General features: G+C 43.6%; 1 protein-coding gene across 6 annotated transcripts in view; it reads right to left on the reverse strand.

Moving 5' to 3' along the window:
- Positions 1-17,052, reverse strand: part of Cep41 (centrosomal protein 41) — a 42,750-nt gene that overhangs the window by 4,873 nt on the left and 20,825 nt on the right. For 3 of the 6 annotated variants that reach the window (XM_052720024.1, XM_052720027.1, XM_052720022.1), the window contains 5 exons: positions 14,184-14,231; positions 9,623-9,684; positions 8,378-8,447; positions 2,651-2,795; positions 411-562 (listed from right to left, as the gene is read on the reverse strand). In XM_052720024.1, the coding sequence (XP_052575984.1) occupies positions 411-562; positions 2,651-2,795; positions 8,378-8,447; positions 9,623-9,684; positions 14,184-14,231 (477 nt within the window). Of the gene's footprint in view, positions 1-410; positions 563-2,650; positions 2,796-8,377; positions 8,448-9,622; positions 9,685-14,183; positions 14,232-15,997; positions 16,223-17,052 lie in introns of those variants that run through there. The other 3 variants (XM_052720026.1, XM_052720023.1, XM_052720025.1) reach the window with 2 other exon arrangements.

Below are 17,052 nucleotides of genomic sequence, written 5' to 3' on the forward strand. Positions count from 1 at the left end.
AGATTAGGAAGCCCTGAACCCTCTTACAGTCTGGCCCCACAGGCTACGAGGTAAAGACACTTTCAAAGTCAGTGAGCCATAAACGAAATACACCTAAGTTCTTCATCCAACATGAAAGGAGAGAGGGTGCCGTGAACAAAGGAGCCAACAGCTTCCCTGCTCAGAGCCCCGGGAGCCCCGGAGAACACGCTCAGCCTCCTCTCTCGAGGATGTGGGGGTGCTCAGCCTCTCTCGAGGAGGTGGGGGTGCTCACTCCCAGGGCTTCCGTGATGGAGCCAGCACAGAGAGTTTCCCTGACTGTTGACCTGTGCTAGTATTACACTTCCCCGGAGATGGCTAGGTTCCGCTCCTGGGACTGAGGGGCTCTTCTCCTCCTCCTCCTCCTCCTCCTCCTCCTCCTCCTCTCTTACCCCCGACAATGTGGCACTGCTGATAAGAGTCTCTGTCCCGCACATCTAGCAGCAGGAAGGGGCAGTCCGGATAAGGCTTGTCTTTACCACTGGGCTCTTCTTTTTTTACTAGCCCTTTGTCTACATCCAGTTCCCCAACGCCACTGATGACGCTGTAAGCAGAAAAAAATAGGTCATCAGAAACTAGTCAGGGGTGGGAGGTTGAAAGGTCAAATGTGTCTCTGCAGAATGGTGAGATGAGGGTTTCTTGTCTTCTCAAGGGTACCCCCAAGAAAAACTAAATGGGCAGAGTGCCTCATTTCTTTCCAGAAGGCAGGGCTGTGGGGATGCTATTCTACCATACTGGACCCCAAGAAGGAGTTGGTGTGTATTCATCATTATCCTCAGAGAATGCACGTTAAGTTGCTAGAAGGCTGAGGGGTAGAAAGTACAGGGTACATGCTGCCTTCAGCAACAAAGGCAACACTCAGAGAAAGAAAGAGGGGATAGTTAATCCAATAGGATGGAAGGAGTAAGAAAACAGAATAAATGAGCAGAGAATAAGGTTTGCAGGACAAGAAAAATGCAAAGGATTTGTATGTATATGAAACACAATATAAAGTACCAATAATGTTTTATATACTTCACATCCAGTCTCGGATCATGTGAAGACATTCCAGTCACATGTGAACAGAATGTAATGGCACTCCCTTAGGATGGCACTGCAGAGTGACAGAGGAGCCATTTTAGTTTGTTAAGTACACTCTCTGATACTCCATCATGGAAGAAAATCATCTAATGATACATTTCTCGGAATGTCCTGTCATTACGTGGTGCGTGACTGTACTTACATAACGGCCTCCCCGACATGGACATTGAACCTTATTTTCAATAGTTATCTGTACTTACTTCCAATTTATACAGGAAGATGATGGGCCTGAAGAGGCTTTTAGAGTTATGTCTCATTCATATAATGAGACAAGGGAAGAGCTGGGACTAAAATAAGGGAGCTCGTCACTGACAGTTCTGTTTCTAAGATCATTAAACATGAGCTGCCATCTCAATGTCATAGAGAAAGTGTAGAACGTCAGAGGACTAAGAAGACCAGGTCCCATGAACAAAGTGGCAAGTGACGAAGTGTCCGGAGGGAAGTGGGAAGAGGCTATCGACAACTCTAGGACGTGTTAGGGTGCCGCCGCCGAACCCGGGATCGGCGTGTTGCCTTGTTCCTCTCCCACCACAGGACTTCACTATCTGCATTTAAATCCAATAAACACTATGACTCCACGCTACACAGTGTGTATTTCAATGAAGCAAAGGAGAAGAAAACTTATCTGATGGGAACCTACACCCTCCGAGGAGGCACTGGTGGTCTATATCTCTTCTTTTTTAATCTCTTTCTTTCTGTGTGTGTGTGCGTGTGTGCACATGCACTTGGGTGTATGTATGTGTTTGTGTGTGTGCCTGTGTGCCTGTGTGTGTATCCCTGGGTGTATGTGTGCGTGCACCTCATGTTTGCAGGAGCCCTCAGAGGTCAGGAGATGGTTTTGAGCTGCAATATGGGTGCTGGGAACTGAACCCAGGTCCTCTGCAAGAGCAGCAAGTGCTCTTAACTGAGCCGTCTCCCCAGCCGTACCTAAATCCTCTTACATGCGTTTTTCTATAGCCCTTTCACAAAAGCAGCTCTGAAAATAATAACCCAGTGGCACCAATGATGGTACTTTTTCTGCTGGAGATTTCTCTAGCACAGTTGTTTTGTGAGGAGACGGGATGGATACATGCTGAAAAGCAGCACCAGTCTCACAATCAACAGTTGAGAAGTAGTGCAAGGAAGAAAGTCATTGTAAAGAAAAAGGATGAGCCATGTGCGGTTTGGAATAAATGCCAATGGCTGCTGTGAGTCTCTTCTGTGCCTGTCCCATGCCAGGGCATTCTGTGGCACTGTGTCTTTCTTACTCTAGACGGGACCACATGAGCTTCAGTAGACAGGACAAAATTCATACTCAGAACAGAAACACAGTACCTGGAAAAGCAAGACCCTAATTAGCCTACCTGTAGAAGGGCTGAGAAGAACAGAACCAAGACGTAAAATTAATATGCGCCTATTAATCCACTCACATTAACTCGGTAAGAGGTGAGAAGGACTCAGGCAACACTGAAATAAAGAGAAAGACGGTAAAGGGCCAGGGATTCAAATGCGGGATGTCGGTCACTGAAATGGGTCAGCACACACAGGAAATGCTCGACTCTGACACCAGTACCTCTGCAGAGTGGAGCGACTGGAGTCGCCTGTCTCCGTGCTGCTGATGAACTGGACAGGACTGGGTGGCTGCTCCCCAGGGCTCCCTCTCCCATTGGTCTTGACAGTCATTTCAGCATCAGCCTCCGAAGTTGCAGAATCATTGTCTAAAATTCGCAATGAAGGGACACTCAGGACTCAGCAGGCAAAGGCACTTGCCATCAAGCTGACGATGTGAGTCTGATCCCTGGGAAGGACACAGTGAGAGGAGCGCCAGTTCCCAGGAGTCATCCTCTGACCTCCACATGTGCACTGTTGCACATGTGTGCACGCCCACTCACACCTACACCCACAAATAAATGTAGATTTTTTTAAATTTTAAAAAGAAGTACCCAAATGGAGTCTCAGGGCTGGAATTTACTTATTAGGTATCTCCACTGATACAAAGCTAAAAACCAATCATATCACTATTGCTAAGTTATCCTACAAGTTGTAACACAGAGAGCTCTCAAAATGCAGTGAGGTAAACCCCAGGAGCGCCTCAAGACCCAGTCACGCTGTCTACTAAGTGAGAACTCTTTCTTAGGGTGTTATCTGTCCCCGTCCCCACCCCAGCTGAGGACGGAGCCCAATGCCCTGCACTTGGTAGGCAAGTATTCTACCAGCCGAGCTAAATTCAAAACCGCTGCCATTTTTTTTAAAGCTGTATTTATTTGCTCTCATGGTACAAAGACTGTGTGAAAACTCTAGCACTCCGGTAAGCATCACATTTCTTAGCAGTCATATTTTCCCCCTGTTGCACATGCTCTCGCAGTAAATACATTTGGCAGTCATACTAAAGAGCGTCCCTCATAAACAATGATTAATTCTTTTCATTAAACCTCACCTTGAACCGGTGTGGTGGCTCCCAGCTGTAATCTTAGCACTTGGGAGGCTGAGGCAAGAGGACTGATAGGTTTGAGACAGTGAGTCCCAGGCCAGCCAGAGCTACAGAGTAAGTAACGCCCTAGGTCAGAAAAAACGAGAGAACTGTCTCTGTGATGTAGGTATTTGCCTTTGGAATACTCTGTGTGATGAAAGGGTGGTTTTCTATATACCTATATATATATACCGTGGCAATGTCAAGGACAAGGGTTAGAATGCTAACATGTAGCTGAGCCAACCATTTTTGCTGCAGGGGTCTTTCTTGGTAAGAAAATCTGGGTCCTTAGATTTGTGTATTTGGAGACATCATCTCAAAGATGAATTGAGTGAGCATTCTTTTAAAAAAAAAAATCAGTTGATGGTATTTCTTGTCAGTGGCTAAATTTTGAACAAAACCCAGAATTCTGGAATCTGTGTTTGGCACCCGGAGGTGAAGTATGAAGAGCCTCCCGACACTGGACACATTTCTGATTTCCATAGCTCAGTAAAGTGACATGTGACAAATAAGCAGTGTATGATATGACGTCACACACAGGCAGAAGAGCCACGGAAAGCATGGAGCAGACCACGGGACTCTGATAGGACGGAGTGCAAAAGTCCACCGGTGTGGGTCAGAAGGCAGACAGAAGAACAACCGGCTGCCCAGGCTGCCCCGGCTTGTGCTCCAGCAGGAGAACTGGGAAGGGGGAAGGGGGAAGGGGGTGCGGGGGGGGGGGGGGGCAAAGGGAGGAAGAGAGGGGAGCGGGAGGGACAAGGAACCAGTCGGCGGGTTTTCTGCAGTAGCAAAGAAAAGTCTACAGTTGACTGAAATGGCTAGTGAAGTCCCCTCCCTGTCCCAACTAACTACAGGTCCACTGAGCCAGATCTGCCTCCCAGACTTCAACCCAAACAGCACTCTGCACTGACTGAAGACAAAAGGCAGATATCAAAATCAGCTGCCGTCTATTAAAACTGACATGAAAGAAATTTAGAGAATACTTAGAGCCACTTGGTAAAACTCTGGGTAGGAAATGGAATGATTTTTTTAAACTCTAAAGATATGCTTTTATGGGTTAGGGATAAAACTCAGCCGGGCGGTGGTGGCGCACGCCTTTAATCCCAGCACTCGGGAGGCAGAGGCAGGCGGATCTCTGTGAGTTCGAGGCCAGCCTGGACTACCAAGTGAGTCCCAGGGAAGGCGCAAAGTTACACAGAGAAACCCTGTCTCGAAAAACCAAAAAAAAAAAAAAAACCAAAAAAAAAAAAAAAAAAAAAAAAAACCTCAGTGGAAGGGCATGTGTTTAGTATGCATACAGTCCTGGGTTTGTCCTATTACCCCCCCCCCCCCCACACACACACACACTATTTTTGTTTGTGATGGGATTAGGATTGATATTTTTATATGTGGCAGTAAATATTGCTTAAATTCTTAGGTTGAAATTTAATATACTTGGCCGGGCGGTGGTGGCGCACGCCTTTAATCCCAGCACTTGGGAGGCAGAGGCAGGCAGATCTCTGTGAGTTCGAGGTCAGCCTGGACTACAGAGAGAGTTCCAGGACAGCTGAGGTGTCACAGAGAAACCCTGTCTTGAAAAACAAACCAAAAATAATTTTTTAATATACTCAATTTGAATAAATACAGTTCACATATACCAAAGCTCTCTAGGTCTTCAATAATCTTGAAGAACATAGAGGGGGACAAGGCTACAACATTTGTGGATTTTCTGTTCTAACAAATACAGTGAAAGAAGAAATAGAGGCTTAACTATAAAAAAGACTAAAATTGCCGGGCGGTGGTGGCGCACGCCTTTAATCCCAGCACTCGGGAGGCAGAGGCAGGCGGATCTCTGTGAGTTCGAGGCCAGCCTGATCTACAGAGCGAGATCCAGGAAAAGGCGCAAAGCTACACAGAGAAACCCTGTCTCAAAAAAACCAAAAAAAAAAAAAAAAAAAAAAAAAGACTAAAATTTAATTTAATATGCCAAAAACTTGAAGCAAACGCTAGGAGAACATGGACAAACCTAAGGTTATGATATCAATGTTAATAAGCACATAGAACATCTTTCTTCTACACTGAATAGAAAATATGAAAAGATCTCATTTACAATAACTACAGCAATGAAACATTCCCTTAGAAATACAACCACACCCCCTGTAAGCACCACACCACTTCTAGGCCCTAGTCTCATGCAAAGTTTTATGCTGGGTCTCAGTGAAGACTCCAGTGAAGAAGCACCACTTGTGGTACGTTCCTGATTTTGACTGCCTCCCAGTAAAACATGTCAGTCCTTTCTGAACCGAGTTTTTTTTTTTTTTTTTTTTTTTTTTTGGTTTTTTCAAGACAGGGTTTCTCTGTGTAGCTTTGCGCCTTTCCTGGAACTCGCTTTTGGAGACCAGGCTGGCCTCGAACTCACAGAGATCCACCTGCCTCTGCCTCCCGAGTGCTGGGATTAAAGGCGTGCGCCACCACCGCCCGGCCTGAACCGAGTTTTAATCCTTAATTCTGGACTCAGTGGAGATTGTTACAAATAATCAAAGATTTTCCTCATCATTTTCAGTATTATATTGGTTCTTGTTGTATAAAGATACTAATTATCCAAAGTGTTCACAAATCAGTAAGAAAAAAAAAGATGGGCATTGTTTTAGAAAAATAAAATAGGAAACAACACATAAAAATATTTTAAAGGAGAGAGGCCCAGTAAATGAATGTATGTGGGCACATGCACATACATATACACATAGCTCAATTTCATTATCAAAGGAATTAAAAAATAAAACGATTAGATATAAATTTTTATCCACTGTATAAGCAAGTAGTTTCTAAGGGTTAATTATTTTGTTTTAGTGGCAAGGTGTTCCCATTTACTTCTGACAGGAATGCATGCAGGTCACAACCACACTGGGGATGGTGTGGGAGTGGTTTCACCTTCGACCATCTGCAGCGATTCATTTTCAATGAACAATGAGACTCACATGCCTGTTTACACATAACACAGTGTGGCATTATTTCATCAAAGTGACAAATCAGGAAAAAAATTGCTATGCCCAACAGTAGAATCATTAAATTAAGGTATGTCTCAAAGAACACAACTTTTACAGTCATGTTTTTGAAGTCTGGCTAATGAATTGGAAAATACTCATGAAAAACATGTTAATTTGAAGCTGTACAAAGCAAAGCTGTACACAGAGAGCATGCACCGTAACGGGGAGATGCAGGAAAATGGACCCAAATATCAACACTCACTATTGTTTATTATCATTTTCTTCTTTATATATTTTTGCCATCTTGAAACCTATTTTAAGTTAGGAAAAAGCATTAACCTTGTAAAAGGAGGGTTTTGCATTCTTCAAAGGTAACCAACACACCCACAGATACAGCTTATTGTCCAGGCACTCTGACTGAGTTATTATCCATGTAGAGCACCAGAAAAACACTAATATTACTCTCACATTATGGCGTCCTGCTTTACAAGAGCCTATTTTGCTGTGCAAATTTATCTCAGAAGAGAAAATTGCATGTGCCTGTATGTTCTGGTGCAGCAATCTCAACAAGAATTAAAGGCCAAATCTAGGTGCTTATATAACCCGGTTAAAATTGGGAGCGCTTGTATGAGGAGACTCAATTATCTCTGTTACAATGAACCCTTATTTTTCTGCGGGGCGAGAGGCATCTGTCAAAGATAAATTCCTGTCGTTTTCAGATTCTCTTTATCCTCCCTAACAAAAACCAGCCCAGTAAAATGACAGTTGAGTTGCACAAAACCAGTGTGTTCAGACTTCCTGAGAACCCTGTCTTGAAATCAGAAGTTAAATTCCTGACCGACATCAACCTTAACAAACACATTCTTCTTTAGTAAACAGGCACGCATTGATTGCAGGCTGCTTCAGGATAAAATCGAGACCCGAAGTCTGTGCGCTCCTTTCATGACTGTACAACTAGACGGGTTTATTTTCCAGTTGGTATTTAAGCAAGGAAATCTGGAGCCTGCTTATCTTTCTGCCTTATCTCCCACCCAGTGTCTCTCCGTCCCTGAAGACCAAAGCCAGCCTGGATTACCAGATTCCCGGCATACATGCTGTCCTTTCATGTCCAGGCCTTGCTTAGGCTTCTCATCCCCCATAACTTCTACCCCCCTTTGAGGCCTGGTTCAGACACCTTCAGGAAGCCTAGTCCAGGCTAACTGGAAAACATCCTTCCTTCCTGAGAACTCCCTCCCACGGTATCTCACATATCTTAAAGGAACTCTGCAGAGTGCCTTGGTGATAACAATGGAGACATTTTGAGTGAAGTCCCAGGTCCACTCTTCACTAGATATGCCACCGGGGCTTAACTCCTGATGTTCGGGTTCCTCGTCTTAGGACATTTTCCTGCCTGTTTTTGAGAACAGTAAACAGTAAAATTCCACACTTAAAGACTGTGGCCTTCCATCCATGAATCCTGACACACAGTAACTTCAGCACTGTATCATTCTCCCCTGACACATACACAGTTATGTGTGTGCACACACAGCTACGGATCCCATGGGGGCAGAGATGTTTTCTCGGCTCTCTAGTTTCTCTTCCCACCGACTTCTGTAACCTGTGTGTTGCAGAAGACATTAGAAGTGTTTTCTGGGAAAAAAGGAAGCAGTATATTCAAACATCTAAAACACTGAAATTGTGTGTCAGAAAATATTATTTTTTAAAGAAATGAGAATAATTAGGGCACCAGATAGCATTTCTCCAAGAGGAACTAATTGCAAACAGACGTGTGTATCACTGACCCAAGTCCCTGTGAACACACCAATGAGTGAGTTTTTTCACCCTTGTCAATCTGCTAGTTCCCCACATCCTCAATTCTCATTACCTTCCAGCCTCTGAATCTCCTCAGCTGTCACTTCCAGTGTTTGATCTGACAGGGAAGCAACTTGAATGACCTGAGAGAAAAGAATGAAATGTGTAGATGTGTATGAGTTTTTATTTTAAACACAGGCACTTTTGTCGTTTACAGAAGACTGGGAAACTCCAAACACCAAAGCCATCTTGTTTTAAGACGCTGTAGTGTTGTAACTGGCAAATCTTACTGAATTTCAGGCATCTTAACCATCAGATGAATGTTCCAGAAAAAACAAAAACTCACTTAAAACTTTACACAAAAACAGCACAGGAAACAAACAAGTAAATGAATGTCATAGTATCAACACAGAAGCCCAAAAGGATCAGTTCAGCCGGGAAACATGAAAAAGAGTTTAAATCCACATCTGTACAGAAACTGATTCAGCAGGGCACAGTATCACTTCAAAATGTGATACTGACCTACAATAACCTAGAATGGTATGGACAATTCTCCACACAATTGGGAAATAAAGGGAATTATGAATATGCTGATTACAGATTGTCTGTCTTAACACAGTGTTCATTTTTTTTTTTTTTTTTTTTTTGTTTTGTTTTTCGAGACAGGGTTTCTCTGTGTAGCTTTGCGCCTTTCCTGGAACTCACTTGGTAGTACAGGCTGGCCTCGAACTCACAGAGATCCGCCTGGCTCTGCCTCCCGAGTGCTGGGATTAAAGGCGTGCGCCACCACCGCCCGGCCACAGTGTTCATTTTAAAAGCACTGTCCATCGAGCCTCAAATCCAGCCTGAGTCACATCAATGAACCTCTTGTGTGGGGGTCACAGAGACACCTTGTCCATTATTTTTCAGTGAGGGAAGACAATGCCTGGACTGGAGTAAGGAAAGGACTCAGAGCAAGCAGTTCAGAAAGCTCAGCGACAGAACAAGGCAGCCACTTGTTTCAAAAAAACCAAACCATCTAGAATCGACAATCTTAGATTCTAAATACAAGTGTGCAAAGGAAAATACAACCTAAACCACCAATCTAATCATTAAAACCAGAATGCAGATATGTTTATTGTATGGAACCCTTACTAAAGAGAAACATTTCATGTCATCCTTATGTGAACATCACCCCGTAGACACCAATTCACCCCCTGTGGTGAAATGGGAAGGGCCTGAAGCCACTCCTTCCCAAAAGACCTGAGAGATACCTAGAATGCTCATGTAGAACAGCACCAATTCACCTTTATTCCAATCAAAAGATCACTGAACTTACCAGCTGGGCAAAAGTGGTAACTTTTAGTCTCTTGAAAAGTTCATCTTTTTTGTATCTATAATCTGAAAAAAGCAGAATACAACATGCGTTTATGTGGGTTCATTTTGGTCTCTCTCTCTCTCTCTCTCTCTCTCTCTCTCTCTCTCTCTCTCTTATAACTTATTTAACTTTGTTTTATATGCATTGGTGTGAAGATGTCGGATTCCCTGGAACTGAAGCTACAGACAGTTGTGAGCTGCCATGTTGCCATGTGGGTGCTGGAATTGAACCCAGGTCCTCTGAAAGAGCAGCCAGTGTTCCTAACCCCTGAGCCATCCCTCCAGCCCCCTGGGCTATTCTTTTTAGTTGTCAAGTTATATGGTGTGACTTTCAAGTTATGAGTGTGCTTTAACTCATCATCTGGTCTTCACCGTGTGCTCAAGGCAAGGTGGTGTTTATTCGCGCACAGGCGCGCGCGCGCGCGCGCACACACACGTGCTTGGCCACCTCAAGAGCTTTCCTTTCACTAAGCTGTCTCTACTACAGCCATACTGTGTGGCATGCATTCGTGTGAGCTGCCTCAAATCCCTTTCAGAACAAAGCAAGGGATAACGTCTACATTTTACAGATGATGACAGAGACTCTTGAGAAGTTGAGGTGCCTCAGGCCAAACAGCTGGTAAGGCATCTCTGCCCTGATATTCTGACTCTGACTTCAAAGAGAGCAATCACTTTTCCCCTGTGCTTGTAAACTATGCCAGAGACATGAGACATCACGTGTGTGTGTGTGTGTGTGTGTGTGTGTGTGTGTGTGTGTGTGTGTGTGTGTGCGCTGGTGTAAGGTCATGACTGGGCCTCATGACTTAACGGGTGTTTCTTTAAAAAAAAAAATCAGCCTCGTCAGTTTTACACGATGGAAATTCTGGAGGTCTGCTGTACAGCAGAGCACAACACAACTGCAGTAAGTGCCCGCCTGAAGATGGCTCGATGGTAAATTATGCTTTGTGTTTTGACCAGAATGAAAATAAAATCCACGAAAAACCAACCGAAATAATGTGTGTTCACTCAGCATCATCTTTATAGTTCTGAAATATAACTCAAACGGGGGCGATTCTACAGTTATAGCAATATCTCTTTGTTGTCTTTGGTTTGTTGTGGTGGTTTTGGTTTTGGTTTTTCAAGACAGGGTTTCTCTGTGTAGTCAGTCCTGGCTGTTTCAGAACTCACTCTATAGACCAGGCTGGCCTCGAACTCACAGAGATCCGCCTGCCTCTGCCTCCCAAGCGCTGGGATTAAAGGCATGCGCCACCACCGCCCATCAATAGCTCTTTGTATCAGCCTGGCCTAGGAGAACATTCTGCAGTCCTAGCAACTGGGAGACAGAGGCAGGAGGATCCTGAGTTCAAGACCAGCCTGAACTAACAGCAAGACCTTGTCTTCAAACAATGAAAAAGACATCTTCATATCACATCCAACAAACATTAAAAACCGGACAATCTCACTTTTCTAATATCTGCTCTGAAGATTCTCACCAGAAGCTCACTTCCTGAAAATTTTCTAACAATGAAGCTAATTTTAAAGCTTGCATTGTTGAACTCTGCCCGCCTTTATCCTTCCTTCCTGTTCATGGTTTTTACACTGGTGCCCAGGACTCCTTAAAGACCGCCTCATTATTTTAGAATTACTAAAGGTTAGCCGGATAATTGCCATGGCCTTCACAGAATGTCTCATAACCCAAGACTCCTAGCAACAAAGGAAAGGATTAAAGGTGTTTAAGATTATTTACTTGGTGTTACTAATCAGTTCCATGAATTCCCCAAAAAACTCAGCACAAACTGGACGGTTATTTTGGAGGCTAATCTAAGCTTGATTTACCAAATATTTTAATAATTAGAGTCAGGAAATAATAATACCTTAAAAACTAACCATCTGTTAAATATATTACAGCTCTTTCTTGCAGGGAATTGAAACTTCTCTGTTTGAAAATGTCATGAAGAGAGCAATTTGGCAAGTAAACTATTATTTCTAGAAAGTTCTTAGAGCAGCTTCTACTGGATAAAATAAGTTAATAAATGTGCCTGGATACAAATCCCAACAGGCTGAGTAAAGTCCTCAGAAATACGAACGAGCTGCTACAGTATTTCCCTCAAATTGCCACCAACCTGCCCACCTAAAGAAAAGTTTTGTAAATCAAAATAGCAATAAATTAGACAATAGAAAAGCCAATAGCTTTCAAGGAGCTTCAATTTTGACATCTACGCATTGGTATTCTTTTGGTATTGTTACGTAGCTTGAAATACCTGTAAGTATAAAATGTATACATTAAAATCCCCGTAGCTAAACAGAAACGATACCACATAAGTAGCAAGCTTTGCTATAGCGTGTAGACTAACTCGCTTTTGTACAAGTCTCGGAACCCACCACACACTGCAGCCTGGGGGCTGCATACATACCTGGTTCTGGGTTAGGGGGACAGCCGTCAGGAGGATTTTCTGACATTCTTACCCAGAGACAAAAGATTAAGTCAAAGTCTTACGCAGAGTTTTAAAGTGTATAAAAAGATGACTTGGACAGCTCTGTCAGTCTGTCCTCGCAAGAGCGAACACAGCTTTAAGAATGGAGCTTCTACTACTCCGGCTCCTCTCAGACTCTGAGAAGAACGATTATCCTAGCTCAGACACACTATCAAGCTTTGCTTCTCCAGTGAGCCCAGGGTCTGAGTTGGCCTCTCTCGAGTTACTGGAAGGACAGAGACCTGACTATCTAGGATGTTCCACACTGGGTCCAACTAGTATCATCTAATCACCAGGTCCCAAGAGTGGGCTTTGTCAATGGTCAATAGCAGGGAGCATCGTTTTCCCAGGTACAGGGCAAAGAATGTTCAGGTTACAAAGGATTTCTGCATTTTCAGGGCTCTGTTAAAATGTGTTATTAGCAAAGAAAAGGAAGTTGAACTCACAGAGGAAGACAAATCAAAGAAAGGAACAGAACAAGGTCTGTGTTTTCACAGACAGACGTGGCATCTGAGGTCAGGCCAGCAGAGAGCTGGGTCTAGAATGTCAAGAAACCAGGCAGCTTCTCCTCCCTTTAGACCCAGGAGAACACTTGCAACAGAAAATGGGGTGGGGATGGGGGTGGGGGAGGAAACAGCTTCTAAAATGTGGGTGCCAAACCAGATTCTAAAGTGTTTCTGTGGGGATGAGCACAAAGCACCTGATGGAGGTGAGAGGAAGCCGTGACTTCTAAGGAAGGAAGAGGGATATCTTCAGGGATTCAATAACAAGAACAGGTCTTTGCAGGAGACAGTCTCCATTGAAGTTTAGGGACTCTGGAAACCACATTGTACTCTTAAGAAATGTTTTCAAGCAAGGTTTAGATGATCTGGGCGGAAGAGATCCTGGTATGGAACAAATTCCTGGTAAGGGCATGTGAGTAGACATCTAGCTTCAAATGGGAGGGAGGTGAAAGGGGCCACAAACCCAACCAGAAGCAGCCCGGCAGGGTGCTGAACTGAGGACTCCAGCAGTGCGGTATCGGTGAGTACACAAGATTTTCCTTCATAGTTCAGAAATTTAATCCATCTTATATAAAGACATATAACTGACATCATGTGAAATGAAAAGGAACAATCCTGTGACGTTGTATTTATTATTTACTATTAAATACATTCTCTAAATGTCTATAGAAGGAGGTCTTCTAGTTGAGTGTAGCAAATAGAGAGTAGAAAGCTGCCCCAAGGCCACACCTACTGTGGGTTTCCCTACACTGTGCAATTCAGATGGGATATCATCTTTTTTAATTAAAAGGCCTGTTGTCAAAAAAAAAAAAAAGTTTTGATGTATTTCAGAATTGTAACTTCTCTCCCAAGAAAATGCATGTTAGCAGAGCCGAATCCTGAGCTGGGGTGTGTGCGTCTCTTCCTATTAGCCAAATATCCTGACTCTGGCTTCTCCTACTTTCCACAAAGAGAATCTAGCTTAGAAAACATCTTCTTTAATTCTGGCCTCAACATGGACATTTCATATTGACTGGTTTGGGATACAGATTTAAAAAAAATGACGATTCTCTGTGAGAGCAATGCATTCAGTGACCAGTCAGGTATCTCTGCAGAAGATTAGCTTCTAAAAGGGATCTATGTGAAATATGGTTTTTAATTAAAAGAAAACAGACTGCAATGAATGGCTAATGTAGAAGACTAAGGACAAGTCTGCTTCCTCAGACCTCTTAGTCCTTCACCAGCATTTGCCGATGACTTCTTACAAGAACACTATGAAGTGAGCTATTATTACCCTATCTCAGGGATGCATCAAATAAGAAGACAGGGCCCTAGGACAAAAGACCACAAAGACTGCAGGGCCCGAAACCAGAAGCTTGGGCTGTGACTGTTCCCACATTCTAACACTACCATCCCCTACAGGGTGTACGCTGAGTGGACACAGGGTGCCTAGTGTCTGCAAGCACCTGCAGGTTCAGCTGACCCCCACAGCCCTCCACACAGGGCAGCCGGAGAGTGGCAGCCAGGTGACAGCCGACTGCCTACAGAGCTCCATCCTTTCTCTCAAGCCATCAGTAGCGGTACTCACTTTTTTTAATCTCTTCTAGCTTCTCGATGTATTTGGTCATACTGTTCCCTAGAAAGAGAAGACAAATCTTAGACATGCTTTACTGTTGGAAATGAGCACCGCTGTGAAACTGGGCTGAGAGTAAGACCCCCTCAGCTCCTCTGTCCTGTGACTAGAGAACTTGGGACAACAGGCAAATGAACTACACATGGTAAACAGCCTTGTGGCTTATGCGGCATCAGCTAAAGAAACGGAACCAAGGAATGCTCTGGGCCACTGAGTTTAAGCCCAGGTGCACTGCCCCAGCCATTGCAGTCTCAGGCAATACAGATGATAATTTAGAGCCTGCATTCCCTTGTGTTACCCTTCTAGAGTCGGAGACTTCTTCCTCCTTATAGCCCCCATGGCCTCTTTTGGTTAGATATCCAGAGGAAGATGAAGAAAGAAGCTATCATCTTCGAATGTCTAAAATCTGCTCTGTGGCCACCCAGGCAACTCTTTCCACTCCACTCTGTCTCTGCGGCTTCCCCTTCCCCCCACCACGTATTCCACTATTCATGCTGATGCTGCAGCCTGAACCAGACCACACAATCTGGGCACCAGTATTCACTGCGGCCTTGGTGTGCCGAGGTTCCCACTGCTGTGGAGCACGCCCAGCCCTCATGTTTTATGGTCTGGTTCTACAATACTCAGCTCTAGCCAAGGTGCTCTGGAGCATTTTCATGTTTTAAAACTGGTCCATGATCATTCTGGTTTTCAAATGAATTCAATTCCAGCTTTCAAGCCAGGGCTATGATTATTATTATTTTTTAAACTGAGTGTGCTGAAGTTTGATTTAATTCAACATGGCAAGTTCAATCTTGCACCTAAACATGGCAAATGAAAAACATTCAAAATAATTTCTCATTTCTATAGTTTTGCTCCTCTTTAAACCATGAGATCCAGCCTAACTTCAGATCAAAGTAATGCTTTTGACAAATGGCATGAGCTGCTGTTTCAAAGCACTATTCTGAACTTTTCTTCATGTTTGGGTCAGAGACTGAGAGGAAAATAAATCCCGTTTTAAACCCCTAAATGTATTTTCAAAATAGTACCAGACTTAATTTGTTATTAAAACTTTACCATGAATTCATCACAGAATAAACATGCACTGCTTTAGGTTTATTTTTAATTATTATTGTTACTTTTGCCTGTTTTTATCTTAGGACACACACTCTCTATCAGGATAGGAAGGGTGCAGTGTGTCCCAAAACTCAGATGGTATTATTCCAGAATCCCAGAGAGAAATCGGGACTGCTAAGGAGGCCTGAAGCCGGCTCAAGAGAGACCCTCCCAAGCCACCAGGAACCAGACAAGAACCAAATACAATCTGTTTTAGGAGCTTTGAGTTTTTCTTTCTTGAGTCAAAGCTTTTTTTCTCCTTTTGTGGGGAGGATATACAGAGGGAGAGAAAGAAAGAGCAAATACTCCTTAAATGTCTACACTAAGCCCTTTGACCCGAGACTCGCCCCAGGAATTCCACAGCAGAAACCATCAGTCCTTCTGAATCCCCCCTTCGCTGCTGCAGCTCTGAACTCAAGTGTGGACTTGCCGGTCAACACACCGAGCTTTGGAAGAAAATGCTAATTCGTTTGCTGTACAGCATCTTAGAGTCTTTTCCTTAAAACACTCGCCACAAGAGTCCTAGTGACAGGTCCCTTCCTGTGTCTCCTACGCTGTGTGTGGTTGAAGTGGCAGTTTCTTTAGGTTTAGGGGAGCTTCAGGCAATCTAGTTAGAAAAATGGGAGGAAAAAAAAAAAAACCTCATCAATTTGCCCAGCAATGCAGCAACTTACCAATTATTCGAGGATTAGCATTCCCAACCTCCCGGTTTCTAGTATGGTTCATAGAACCACCCGGGCTTTTCTACTGGTGTGTTATTGTAACTGGTAGTGGAGAGTGAACCCCAGGCTTCCTGCATGGCAGGCAAGGAGTCTACCCTAAGCGATCGCAGTCCTGTGGTTTAAAAACATTGTAACCTGTAGGGAATGTTCCTTCTTCAATCACAGGATCATTTTGATGCTACACGTTCCCTGAGGAATGGAAAACAACAGGCAGCTCCATTTATTTAATCTCTTATTAAAATACTGTAGTCACAACTAATACTGTTCCTACTGACAAAGTACCTAAAATTTATATATGTATGCACGCCTTTGTTAAGATTTCTGCAGTGCGGGGGATTGAATACTAAGTAAGTGCTCTACCACTATGCTATACGCCGGTCCGGAAAATTAATTTCTTCACTATCACCATTTCCTGTAGGTTTGCACAGCACTCCATCGTCTTCCATCAGCAGACGTCCACCGGTGTGCTCAGAGGCAAGGGATTCACCACCGTCATTTGCTTTTCCTACTCACTAAAGGAAAAGGCAGAAAAACAAAAACCTCTGCGTTTCTACAGATACCTGGCAAAATTATGAACAGATCTAAGAGGGCTAGTAACAAAAGGCTTTTCTTTATAGAAATCCACTCTTCTCCAGGGATGAGGGGAAAGAAAGTGGAGGGTTTCTATACTGCTTCAGCTGGAGGAGGGAGACTGTAAGGGGGCTGCCCTGGCCCCGTGTAAATGATTTGAGTAAGTATGAGAAGTGGCATTTTATCAGGCATTTTATAGTGGTGTGGCAAATGAGTGCTTTGTCTTACTTCATCTAATTGCAACAAAATGACTGGAAATGGAGGAACTTCATAGGCCATTTATTTACAAACATGTCTTTTATACCAAAGGAGCCTGAAAAGCTATTAGAGAACTAATCTTTTAAGACTTTTTGAAATCCAGTATTATTGCCAAATTTTCCTAAATAAGACTAATTAAAAAGCCAAACAAAGCAAAGTAAAAGCTGAGTGGCTGTCCA

This window comes from Peromyscus californicus, unplaced genomic scaffold (assembly GCF_007827085.1).
Source record: "Peromyscus californicus insignis strain IS unplaced genomic scaffold, ASM782708v3 Scaffold_6__1_contigs__length_162567912, whole genome shotgun sequence".
NCBI lineage: Eukaryota > Metazoa > Chordata > Mammalia > Rodentia > Cricetidae > Peromyscus > Peromyscus californicus.